Source organism: Saccopteryx leptura, chromosome 6, assembly GCF_036850995.1.
Source record: "Saccopteryx leptura isolate mSacLep1 chromosome 6, mSacLep1_pri_phased_curated, whole genome shotgun sequence".
Classification (NCBI taxonomy): Eukaryota; Metazoa; Chordata; class Mammalia; order Chiroptera; family Emballonuridae; genus Saccopteryx; species Saccopteryx leptura.
In genome coordinates this window covers 68,278,515-68,292,091 of record NC_089508.1, presented here as the reverse complement: position 1 = coordinate 68,292,091, position 13,577 = coordinate 68,278,515, and the positions used below count along the sequence as shown (strand labels likewise).

The 13,577-nt window shown below is 45.2% G+C and overlaps 1 protein-coding gene across 3 annotated transcripts in view; it reads right to left on the bottom strand.

Moving 5' to 3' along the window:
• Window positions 1-13,577, bottom strand: part of DMXL2 (Dmx like 2) — a 203,306-nt gene that overhangs the window by 155,717 nt on the left and 34,012 nt on the right. For all 3 annotated transcript variants that reach the window (XM_066341820.1, XM_066341821.1, XM_066341822.1), the window contains exon 2: window positions 433-558. In XM_066341820.1, the coding sequence (XP_066197917.1) occupies window positions 433-558 (126 nt within the window). The remainder of the gene's footprint in view (window positions 1-432; window positions 559-13,577) is intronic.

Below are 13,577 nucleotides of genomic sequence, written 5' to 3'. Positions count from 1 at the left end.
AATTAATAGAAACTTTATAAAGTGACAAATATTATACTAGACACTAACAACTTGCTAAATTTGATAAAACTTTACTGTTATTGTAATTTGGGAGATAAGGGGTACTAGACGGAGAAAGTTTACTTCCCTATTGGTTTACTGTAATAGCTGCTAGAATTATTAACTGGCAGAATATCAGTGCCCACAGGATTGTGAGGCCTACAGATCTTTCATGACAGAATATATCTGTAGAACAGTTAATTATCACATCATCAACTTAATCACTCTTTAAAATTCCTATACAACCAATCACTTCTGCCCCCTCCTAGAATAGCCACCTAAGCAAGGTACATTTATAGAAAATTGTAGGCAAACCTTGTAAAAAAAGATAAGAATATTCTGAGATTGTTAAATATATTAAAAGCTATTTAATAAAGTAATTAAATCCCTTACTCTTCCATGTTGGTTAGAACACTCCACACAGCTGACTTGGATGTTTCCATGCTTAGCACCAGGAATGATCTGCACACATTCAAAGTCACTTGCCAAAATAACAATATCACAGCCTGATCCATATGCCTAAAAAAAAAAAAAAGTTTATGTAAGATATGTAACTTTTGAATTATTATATATATAATAGTTAAGCTTAGATTTTGTTGCCATAGTAATGTATACTTTGACACATTTTACAGAAATAGTTAATGTAACAATTTTAATATCAATTTCCAAAAAAGAATGTTAAAAGTCACATAAAAAATGGGGTAATAACACTCCATGAATTACCATTCAACAACTGTTACTAACAGGAAAAGGTTTCTTTCAGTTCTGAAACACTACAGCCTCTATCCTGCAGGTCATAAATCATTCTGTTTAGAGAGCCAAAGCTCATCTCAGTAAACCCTAAAAAATAAAACCTTCATCTGAAAGTAATAAGACATTGAAGGCTGTAACTGTGTTCCCAGGGTTCAAAGCAAGCTTAAGAAAGATAGAAATCAGATGGGGGGTGGGGCCAGGATCCAAGATGGCCATAGAATAGGTGGAAGATACAGACACCTCCTCCTGGCACCAAACTGCATTTACAGCTAACTTACAGAGCAATGACTACCTGAAGGACAGCTGAACAAAAGAATTATATCCAAGGATTCATTTTAAAAAACTACACAGAGACTGGTAAGAAGGGAGGAGACATGAAGAAGGCTGGCCCCTGCACCCAGGTGCGGTGGCTGAAAACCTGGAGGGATCTCAGCTGCAAAGATCCCCCTTGAGAAACATGGGGTCTCAGTCCCAAAGAAACCCCCCCAAACTAGAGCACAAGGGCCGGGAAGAGAAGCCTACATAGCATCGGGCAGTAAAAATCAGCAAGGACTGTATCTGTTGAAAAGAGGAGGGAGTCTGCTAGAATTCCAGGGGCTCTCCTAAACGGCCAGTGTACAGGAGCCCACTCTTGGGCACTCCACTCACCTGGGGCTCTGGTAGAGGGAAGGCAATTCCGGGCATATGAAAGCCATAAAGAGAAGAGATCTGGGTGGCATGGCTCTAGGGAGAGATCTGGAAGGTCGGCTACTGAGGTCTTGGTCCTGAGTCAACACACACCACCCTCAAGCGCCATTTCCCAAAATCAGGCTCTCCTACACTTACAGCATATGCTGGCAGTGAGCTAACCTGGTCCTCCAAATACTGGCAACACTACCTTGCCAAGTTCGAGTCCGGCAGAAAGGACTGTTGGCTGCACCCAAAAGGGACCTGTGGTGTGTTTTTTCTCTAGAAACTTAAGGCAAACTCTGATGATCATTGAACAGTGTGGTTTCAGAATGGGGGTAAATTTTTCCCACCTCCTGTGGGTTCTGCAGGCATGCCCAACAGAATACTCCCTTTTCAGGGTCTCTGGCTGCACAGCTGTGGAGCTAAAGGAAGATGTGTAGCTTGCTCCCCTCCCACGGGCCTGTGCCACCCCCAGTGAGGGGCTTCCTTGAGCTGCATTCCCAAATCCCACTGGCCCTGACCTGTTGAACTCAGAGCTGGGACCTTCAGCATGACCCCTCTGGAGCCTCCTCTTAGGTTTCTGGTGGCACGGCTACAAAGACAGGGTGAGGCATGCAGTTCATTTCCCTTCCAAGAGCCACGGCCACCCTCAGTGGAGGGCTGCCTTGATCTCTTGCTCCAAGTCCTGCTGGCCTTGTCCTGCTGGGCTCAGTTCCGCAGGGAAGGGAGTGGTCTGGAACTAGGACATCTGGCTGAGGCCTCATCGGGGTCACTGGCCGCACAGCTGCGGAGCTAAGGGAAGATGTGTAGCTTGCTACCCTCCCGTGGGCCAGTGCCACCTCACAACAAAAGACTACCTTGATCTACTTTTATACGTCCCATTAACCCTGACCGGCTGGGGTCAGTTCCATGGGGGTAAGGTGGCTCCACTCAGAGCTGGAACATTCGGAGTGCATCTCCCCTCAGAGGCTCCAGTCTGGGGTTTGAGCAGGCATGGCTACAGAGCAAAGGAGAAGAGTGCGGTCCTCCCCTCTCCTGTGGCCGAGCCAGTGCCACCCCCAATGGAAGGCTTTCTTGATGTCTTTGCCCAAGTCCCAGTGGCCCCATCCTGCTGAGCTTGCTTCTGCAGGGGGAACATCTGGCTGCACCCAATCTGAACCTGTGGTGTGTTCCTCCTAGGGGAGCTACAGCTGGAGACTTTAGCAGAGACTGAGTTGTATGGGCTCTGAGGTACAGACCAGATTCTCCCCACTGAGTGCCTGACCACACTGCCCTCAAGTAGGGAACCCACTAGCCCCGTTCTCCCAACTCAGTCGCCCCACCCTATCAAGCTTGAGCCATCTGGAAGGATCAATGGGAACAGACAGCTTGAGCCCACTCTACAACCCTTCTTCATAAAACTCTGGAGGGAGCTCAGGACACTTCAGAGGGTTGTGGAATAACCAACAGGTAGACACCAACCTCAGGGAGAGTCGGACTTTTATTGATATGTCCCCAGCTGAGAGTTTCAGGAAGCTGAGCCCAGTATACACCTGGACCCTCCCACACACACCCAAGCCAAGTAGACATAACCACAAATATTCAGCAGCAAGGTAGCTACAGATAGGTAGCCCAAGGCTGGTTACACACCGTGTCTGTCATCAACCTGCACCAGAGCTTTGGCCAAGGAGAACCAAAACCAATATACCCAGTGGTGGGCTTCTTCAAACCACACCAGAGCTCACCTGATGGGTGGTGGTGCAATGGATAGAAGGCTGCCCTGGGATGCTGAGGTCCCAGGTTTGAAACTCTGAGGCCAGTAGCTTGAGCACAGATTCATCTGGCTTGAAGCCCAAGGTCACTAGCTTGAAGCCCAAGGTCACTAGCTTGAGCCCAAGGTCACTGGCTTAGCTGGAGCACCCAGTGAAGGCTCACATGAGAAGCAATCAATGAACAACTAAAAGTGCCACAGCTATGAGTTGATACTTCTCATCTCTCCCTTCCTGTCTGTCTCTCTCTCTTGCAAAAAAACCAAAAAACCAAAAAACCCCACACCAGAGCTCAATTCAACCACCCATACAAATGGCACAGCCAAAGGGGGACTTCAGAAAACACAGACCTAGCCAGGAACAACTCTGTCTCAGGAGGGCAGCCCCTGAACAGCAACTCATACATGGTGAATGAGGTCTGTCCTTATACTCAGCCAGCCTGACAGTTAACACTAACCACAAACGGTCCAACAGCATTCAAGACTCAACTACAATAGAAGAGGGCACATTACCCATATATGAATCATTTCTGAAGCACCTAACTCAGGTGATCAAGAAGATTGGAACAGCCTGACCAGGCAGTGGCACAGTGGATAGAGTGTCAGACTGGGATACCGAGGACCCAGGTTCGAGACCCCGAGGTCACCAGCTTGAGTGCGGGCTCATCTGGTTTGAGCAAAAGCTCACCAGCTTGGACCCAAGGTCGCTGGCTTGAGCAAGGGGTTACTCGGTCTGCTGAAGGCCCGCAGTCAAGGCACATATGAGAAAGCAATCAATGACAACTAAGGTGTCGCAATGCGTAACAAAAAACTAATGATTGATGCTTCCCATCTCTCCGTTCCTGACTGTCTGTCCCTGTCTATCCCTCTCTCTGACTCTCTCTCTGTCTCTGTAAAAAAAAAAGAAGAAGAAGAAGAAGAAGAAGAAGAAGATTGCAACAATGAGACCCACAGGCACCTAAGCTTGAGGGTCATAGCAGAGATCTGCCTAATACACAAACACAAAAAGGCAGACAAAATGTGGAAACAAAGAAATTTTCTCCATATGAACAAACATGAGAAATTGCCAGAAAATGAAAGCAACCAAAAAACAACATACAGAGTTTAAAACAATGGTTGTAAGGATGCTCAAGGATCTTAGGGGAAGAATAAATTATCTCAGTGAGAACTTACACCAGGGGTCCCCAAACTTTTTACACAGGGGGCCAGCTCACTGTCCCTCAGACCGTTGGAGGGCCGGACTATAAAAAAAACTATGAACAAATCCCTATGCACACTGCACATATCTTATTTAAAAAAAAACAAAACGGGAACAAATACAATATTTAAAATAAAGAACAAGTAAATTTAAATCAACAAACTGACCAGTATTTAAATGGGAACTATGCTCCTCTCACTGACCACCAATGAAAGAGGTGCCCCTTCCAGAAGTGCGGCAGGGGCCGGATAAATGGCCTCAGGGGGCCGCATGTGGCCCGCAGGCCGTAGTTTGGGGACCCCTGACTTACACAAAGAGATAAGTAAGCACTAAAAAGAACAGAGAAACCATTAAAAAAGAACCAATCCAAAATGAAGAATTCAATATCTGAATATATTAGAAGGAATTAACAGCAGGGTAAGTAAAGCAGAGGATCAAATCAGTTATTAGAGAACAAGATTAATAGTAAGCACCCAAGCAAAGAATCAAAAAGAGAAGAAAAATTTTAAAATAAGGAAATCTAGGGGACCTCTGGGACAAATCAAGTATAACAACATCCACATCATAGGGGTACCAGAAAAAGAAGAAGGTGACTTGTGGTAGTGCAGTAGATAAAGCATTGATCTAGAATGCTGAGGTCACTGGCTCGAAACCCCAGGCTTGCCCAGTCAAGGCACATACAAAAAGCAACCACTATGAGTTGATGCTTCCTGCTACTCCCCTCTTTCCTTTCTCTCCTCTAAATCAATAAATAAAATCTTTTTTAAAAAGAAGAGGAAGAATACAGTAAACAAGGGAAAGAGAATCTGTTTGAAGAAATAATGGCTAAAAACTTCCCTAACTTTGTGGGAAAAAAAGCACACAAGTTCAGCGATCACAAAGTCTCAATCAAGATGAACACAAAGAGGCCCACACCAAGATACAACATCATTAAAATGCCACAGGTTAAAAACAGTGGAAGAATCTTACAAGCAGCAAGAAAAGCCTGACCTGTGGTGTTACAGTAGATAAAGCACTGACCTGGAATGCTGAGGTCACAGGTTTGAAACCCCAGGTTGCCCAGTCAAGGCATGTACAAGAAGCAACTACTACAAGTTGATGCTTCCCATTCCTCCTTCTATCATTCTCTCTCTCTATGAACTCTAAAATCAATAAATAAAATCTTTTTTAAAAAAAGAAAGAAAACAAGCCCATTGACTATTGCAACAACAATAATAAAACAAATAAAGTACCTAGGAATAAATTTACCAAGGAAGTAAAAGATCTGTACTTGGAAAATTACAGGATACTGAAAAAAGAAACTGAGGAAGATACAAATAAGTAAAAGCATATACTGTGTTCATGGGTTAAGAATTAACATCATTAAAATATCCATACTGCCTGACTGGGCAGTGGGACAGTGAAGAGAGCATCAGACTGGGACATGGACGACTCAAGTTCAAAACCCTGAGGTCGCCAGCTTGAGCATGGGCTCATCTGGTTTGAGCAAGGCTCACCAGCTTGAACCCAAAGTCACTGGCTTGAGCAAGGGGTCACTTGGTCTGCTGTAGCCCCCCGGTCAAGGCACATATGAGAAAGCAATCAATAAACAACTATGGTGCTGCAACGAAGAATTGATGCTTCTCATCTCTCTCCCTTCCGGTCTGTCCCTACCTGTCCCTCTCTCTGTTGCTGTCACACACAAAAAATGTCCATACTTCCCTGGCCAGTTGGCTCAGTGGTAGACTGTCAGCCTGGCATGTGGATGTCCTGGGTTCAATTCCTGGTCAGGGCACACAGGAGAAGCACCCATCTGCTTCTCCACACCTCCCCCTCTTCCTCTCTCTCTCTTTCCCTCCCACAGCCATGGCTCCAATGGAGCAAGTTGGCCTCAGGCACTGAGTATGGCTCCATGGCCTCCGCTTCAGGTGCTAAGAAGAGCTCAGTTGCCGAGCAACAGAGCAAGCCCTAAATGGACAGAGAGCATGGCCCCCTAGTGGGCTTTCCAGGTGGATCTCTGTCGAGGCGCATGGAGTCTGTCTCTCTGCCTCCCCTCCTCTCACTGAATTAAATAAATAAATATGTAAACAAATAAACAAACAAAACATCCATGCTACCCAAAGCAATATATAGATTCAACATAATTAAATTACTGCCTGACCAGTGATGGCACAGTGGATAGGCATTGACCTGGAATGCTGAGATTGCCTGTTCAACACCCCAGGCTTGCCCTGTCAGGGCACATACATGAAGCAACTACTATGGGTTGAGGCTTCCTGTTCCTCCCTCCTTCTCTCTCTCTCTTTCTCCTCTCTAGAATAAATAAATTTTTAAAAAAATACCAATGGCTGCCTAACCAGGCAGTAGCACAGTGGATAAAGCACTGTCCTGGAACACTGAGGACCCAGGTTTGAAACCCCGAGGCTGCCGGCTTGAGCATGGTCTCACCAACTTGAACACAGGGTCACCAGCTTGAGTGTGGGATCCTAGACATGACTCCATAGTCAAAGGCTTGAACCCAAAGGTCGCTAGCTTGAAGTCCAAGGTCGCTGGCTTGAGCTCAAGGTCACTGAATTGAACAAGGGGTCACTGGATTGGCTGGAGCCCCCAGGGCAAGGCACATATAAGAAAGCAATCAATGAACAACTAAGGTGCCGCAACTATGAGTTGATGCTTCTCATCTCTCTCCTCTCCCATCTGTCTGTCCCTGTCCGTCTCTCTCTCTCTCAGTAAAAAAAAAATTAAAATTAAAAATACCAATGGTGGCCCTGGCCAGCTGGCTCAGTTGTAGAGCGTCGGCCTGGCGTGCAGAAGTCCCGGGTTCAATTCCCGGCCAGGGCACACAGGAGAGGCGCCCATCTGCTTCTCCACCCCTCCCCCTCTCCTTCCTCTCTGTCTCTCTCTTCCCCTCCAGCAGCCAAGGCTCCATTGGAGCAAAGACGGCCCGGGTGCTGAGGATGGCTCCTTGGCCTCTGCCCCAGGCGCTAGAGTGGCTCTGGTCGCAACACAGCAACGCCCCGAAGGGGCAGAGCATCGCCCCCTGGTGGGCAGAGCATCGCCCCCTGGTGGGCGTGCCGGGTGGATCCCGGTCGAGCGCATGCGGGAGTCTGTCTGACTGTCTCTCCCCGTTTCTGGCTTCAGAAAAATACAGAAAAAAAAAAAAAAAACCCAATGGTGGCCTGACCAGGCGGTGGCGCAGTGGATAGAACGTTGGACTGGGATGCAGAGGACCCAGGTTCGAGACCCCGAGGTCACCAGCTTGAGCGCGGGCTCATCTGGTTTGAGCAAAAGCCCACCAGCTTGAACCCAAGGTCGCCGGCTCCAGCAAGGGGTTACTCAGTCTGCTGAAGGCCCACAGTCAAGTACATATGAGAAAGCAATCAATGAACAACTAAGGTGTTGCAACACGCAATGAAAAACTAATGATTGATGCTTCTCATCTCTCTCCGTTCTTGTCTGTCTGTCCCTGTCTATCCTTCTCTCTGACTCACTCTCTGTCTCTGTAAAAAAGAGGAAAAAAAAATACCAATGGTGTATTTCACAGATCTAGAACAAATATTCCAAAAATTAATATGGAACCAAAAAAAGAATGCAAATAGCCTCAGCAAACTTGAGAAAAAAGAACAAAGATGGAGGTAGCAAAATATCTGATATCAAACTATACTACAAGGCCACTGTAATTAAAAGAGCCTGGTACTAATATAAGAACAGGCATACAGATCAGTGAAACAGGACAGAGAGTCCAGAAATAAACCCACACCTTTATGGTCATTCATATTTAACAAAGGAAGCAAGAGCATACAAAGGAGTAAAGACAGTCTCTTCCTTGTGTTAGGAAAATTGGAAGGGTACTTGCAAAAAAATTAAATTAGACCACCAACTTACACCATACACATTAACAAATTAAAAATGGATAAAAGACTTAAATTTAAGTCACAAGACCATAAAAATCCTAGAAGAAAACATAGTAAAATCACAGTCATTTCTCATAGCAATATTTTTGCTGATTATCTTCTCGGGCAAGGGAAACAACGGAAAAAATAAAGAAATGGGATTACACCAAACTAAAAAGCTTTTACACAGCAAAAGAAACCATCAATAAAATGAAAAGGGAATCCACATAATGGGAGAACATATTTGCCAATGATACATCTGATAAGGGGTTAATTTCAAAATATATAATAAACTTATACTATTTAACACAGGAAAGACAAATAACCCAATTAGAAAATAGACAAAGGATCTGAATAGACTTCTCCACAGAGGACATACAAATGGATAACAGAAAAGTATCACAATATCACTAATTATCAGAGAAATTCAGATTAAACTCACAATGAGATATTACTCCACACCTGTCAGAATGGCTCTCATCAATAAATCAACAAACAACAAGTGCTGGTGTGGATGTGGAGAAAAGGAAACCTCACTCACTGATGGGAATGCAGACTGGTGCAGATACTCTGAAAACAGTGTGGAGTTTCCTCAAAAAATTAAAAATGAAACTGCCTTATGACCCAGCAACCCCACTTCTGGGCATATATCCCAAGAAATGTGAAATACTATTCAAAAGAATATACTGTTCACAAACATTAGGGGATATTTCAAAAATGAATATGAAGCTATCTAATGTTTGTGAGTAGTATATATGAACGCTATGTTCACTGTAGTGTCATTTACAATAGGAAAATGTGGAAACAGCCCAAATGTCTATCAGTAACTAAGTGGATAAAAAAGCTGTGATACATTTACACAATGGAATATTACTCAGCCAGAAAAAAAGGAAATTTTACCTTTGTGACAACATGGATGAACCTGAAGATTATTGTGCTAAGTGAAATAAGCCAGTCAAAAATAAATAAATATCGGCCCTGGCTGGTTGGCTCAGCAGTAGAGCGTCGGCCTGGCGTGCGGGGGACCTGGGTTCAATTCCTGGCCAGGGCACATAGGAGAAGCGCCCATTTGCCTCTCCACCCCCCTCCCTTCCTTCCTCTCTGTCTCTCTCTTCTCCTCCCACAGCCAAGGCTCCATTGGAGCAAAGATGGCCCGGGCACTGGGGATGGCTCCTTGGCCTCTGCCCCAGGCGCTAGAGTGGCTCTGGTCGCTGCAGAGCGACGCCCCGGAGGGGCAGAGCATCGCCACCTGGTGGGCAGAGCGTCGCCCCTGGTGGGCGTGCCAGGTGGATCCCGGTCAGGCGCATGTGGGAGTCTATCTGACTGTCTCTCCCCGTTTCCAGCTTCAGAAAAATACAAATAAATAAATAAATACCATAAGATCTCACTTACATGTGGAATCTAATGAACAAAATAAACTGATGAACAAAATAGAAACAGAGACATGGACACATAGAACAGACTGACAGCTATCAGAAAGAATGGGGGCTGGGGCACTGGATGAAAGAAGGTGAAGGGACTAAGGAAAAATACATACATAACACACATAGACACAGACAACAGTGTGGTGACAGCCAGAGGGAAAGAGGGTCGGGCATAAGTGGAGGTGGGCAAGGGAAGGAGGGGAATGGGGACAGAAAGAGATTTTGCTTGGGGCAACGGGTGCACAATGCAGTGTGCAGATGATGTTTTATTGAGTTACACTTAAACCTGTATGGTTTTGCGAACCAATGCCACCTTAATAAAGTCAATAACGCATTTTCAACACAATTCCACATGGCTTAAAGAGCTAAACAGACATAAACCCCCAAGACAGTTACATGCACCAAGGCGAAGACCAAACTTAAACTCATCAACTCCCTGCCTAGTGGTGAACAACATTTCACAATTTCCAAAGTGCTTTATAGTTATAGCCTTTTCTCAACAAAGTGAATCCATGATGCAGCCTTCCTGTCCCCTCCTCTCAGCCTTACCAGGCATGAGAAAGAGAGGAACACAACCCAAAGTGGTTTCACACACATACACAAAAGGTTAAAATAAATTAGATTTATATAAAATGTTGGTAAATATGACTGGAAAATAAAATAGAACACAAAATTAAGTTCCTGGAAAATTCTCATTCAACATAACTATGAGTAAATAACCACATATTTCTTCCTACTGCCACACTTCTTGGTGTATACTATTACTGTTTTTGAAACTGTGAATTTTATGACATAAGGGATAGAGAGTGGGAAATTTTTTTTCTTCTAAACTCAACTCATGATTAAAAATATTCCAAACAACCTAATAATCTAATTCGCAAGTGAAAAAGGCCATTAAAAGCAACATATAGGCCCTGGCCAGTTGACTCAGCAGTAGAGCGTCGGCCTGGCGTGCAGGAGTCCCAGGTTCGATTCCCAGCCAGGGCACACAGGAAAGGCGCCCATTTGCTTCTCCACCCCTCTCCCTCTCCTTCCTCTCTGTCTCTCTCTTCCCCTCCCGCAGCGAGGCTCCATTTGAGCAGGGATGGCCCAGGCGCTGGGGATGGCTCTGTGGCCTCTGCCTCAGGCGCTAGAGTGGCTCTGGTCGCAACAGAGCGACGCCGCAGAGGGGCAGAGCATCGCCCCCTGGTGGGCATGCCAGGTGGATCCCAGTCAGGCGCATGCGGGAGTCTGTCTGGCTGCCTCCCTATTTCCAGCTTCGGAGAAATAAAAAAATTTAAAAAAAAAAAGCAACATATATATAAAATTTATGAGGTAATATTTTTTCTCACTATATCTATACCCTTAAACAATATGGTCATGTCCTACAAAATATAGATATCCAATAATCAGGGCCAACATATCCGAACAGCTAAGTCAGTGACCTATGCCCTAAAGAGGTCCAAATACGGCTGCTAATGAAAGAAGGAAATAAAGATTGAGAGCAGATAGAAAGATAACACTACTTCTACTGGCTACTAAAACTTGCAATGCTGCCAAAATTCTGCTGTAACTACTACGAACCATCTCAACTCATATTTACAAATTTTCAGCCTGACCAGGTGGTGGCACAGTGGATAGAGCGTTGGACTGGGATGCAGAGGACCCAGGTTCGAGACCCCGAGGTTGCCAGCTTGAGCTTGGGCTCATCTGGTTTGAGCAAAAGCCCACCAGCTTGAACCCAAGGTCACTGGCTCCAGCAAGAGGTTACTCGGTCTGCTGAAGGCCCGCAGTCAAGGCACATATAAGAAAGCAATCAATGAACAACTAAGGTGTTGCAACATGCAACAAAAAACGAATGATTGATGCTTCTCATCTCTCTCCGTCCCTGTCTATCCCTCTCTCTGACTCACTGTCTCTGTAAAATATAAATAAATAAAGTTTAAAAAAAAAAATTTACAAATTATCAGAAGTTCACCAAAATAAAAACAAAAAAGTTTAAGCAAGGGAAATATAGGGGGAAATCACTTAGAGGAGTAAACACCACTTACATTCTTATACACAAGGCGTATTTGCTATACCAGGGGTCGGGAACCTTTTTGGCTGAGACAGCCATGAACGCCACATATTTTAAAATGTAATTCCATGAGAGCCATACAACAACTTGTGTACATTACTCATTATCTAATAAAAATTTGGTAAAAAATAAATAAATAAATTTTTTTTGGTGTTGTGCCTGACCAGGCAGTGGTGCAGTGGATAGAGCATTGGACTGGGATGTAGAAGACCCAGGTTCGAGACCCCAAGGTCACCAGCTTGAGAGCAGGCTCATCTGGTTTGAGCAAAAGCTCACCAGCTTGGACCCAAGGTCGCTGGTTTGAGCAAGGGATTAGTCAGTCTGCTGAAGGCCTGCAGTCAAGGCACATATGAGAAAGCAATCAATGAACAAGGTGTCGCAACAATAAAGTGATGAATGATGCTTCTCATCTCTCTCCATTCCTGTCTGTCTGTCCCTATCTATCCCTCTCTCTGACTCTCTCTGTGTCTCTGTAAAAAAAAAAAAAAAAAAAAAAAAAAAATTGGTATTGTCCCGGAGGACAGCTGTGATTGGCTCCAGCCACCTGCAACCATGAACATGAACGGTAGGAAATGAATGGATTGTAACACATGAAAATGTTTTATGTTTTTAACGTTATTATTTTTTTTATTAAAGATTTGTCTGTGAGCCAGATACAGCCATCAAAAGAGCCACATCTGAGCCCTGGCCGGTTGGCTCAGCGGTAGAGCATCGGCCTAGCGTGCGGAGGACCCGGGTTTGATTCCCGGCCAGGGCACACAGGAGAAGCACCCATTTGCTTCTCCACCCCTCCGCCGCGCTTTCCTCTCTGTCTCTCTCTTCCCCTCCCGCAGCCGAGGCTCCATTGGAGCAAAGATGGCCCGGGCGCTGGGGATGGCTCTGTGGCCTCTGCCTCAGGCGCTAGAGTGGCTCTGGTCGCAATATGGCGACGCCCAGGATGGGCAGAGCATCGCCCCCTGGTGGGCAGAGCGTCGCCCCTGGTGGGTGTGCCGGGTGGATCCCAGTCGGGCGCATGCGGGAGTCTGTCTGACTGTCTCTCCCTGTTTCCAGCTTCAGAAAAATGAAAAAAAAAAAAAAAAGAGCCACATCTGGCTCGCAAGCCATAGGTTCCCAACCCCTGTGCTATACCATGCATTTAAGAAAGCTGAGCTCAGCCTGACTAGGCGGTAGCACAGTGGATAGTGTCAGACTGGGACAAAGAGGACCCAGGTTCAAAACCCTGAGGTCACCGGCTTGAGCACAGGCTCATCCAGCTTGAGCACAGGTTCTATAGGATCATAGACATGACCCCATGGTCGCTGGCTTGAGCCTAAAGGTCACTGGCTTGAAGCCCAAGGTAACTAGTGGGCTTGAGCAAGGGGTCACTCACTCTGCTGTAGCCCCCCAGTCAAGGCACATTTGAGAAAGCAATCAATGAACAACTAAGGAGTCGCAATGAAGAACTCATGCTTCTCATCTCTCTCCCTTTCTGCCTGTCTGTCCCTCTCTCTCTCTGTTACACACACCAAAAAAAGCTGCGCTAAAAAAAAATACTGACTAGATAGGCAGAAAAAATGTTTATATCAATCATTATGTTAATCTTTAAAACTATATTATCAAAATAACCTTACCCTTGAACAACATTTCACAATTTCCAAACTACTTTATAGCATTATCTCAGTAAAGCGGATTGATGGAAAGCGCATAGACTTTATCTAGTTTGGAATTTCAGAAGCAGGGTGTGTCATCATTATGTAGTACGTACTGTGATCTGAAGCAAGTTACTTAAGCTCTCTGAGCATTTTTCCTTGTGGTAAAATAGAAGAACTAATACTTATCT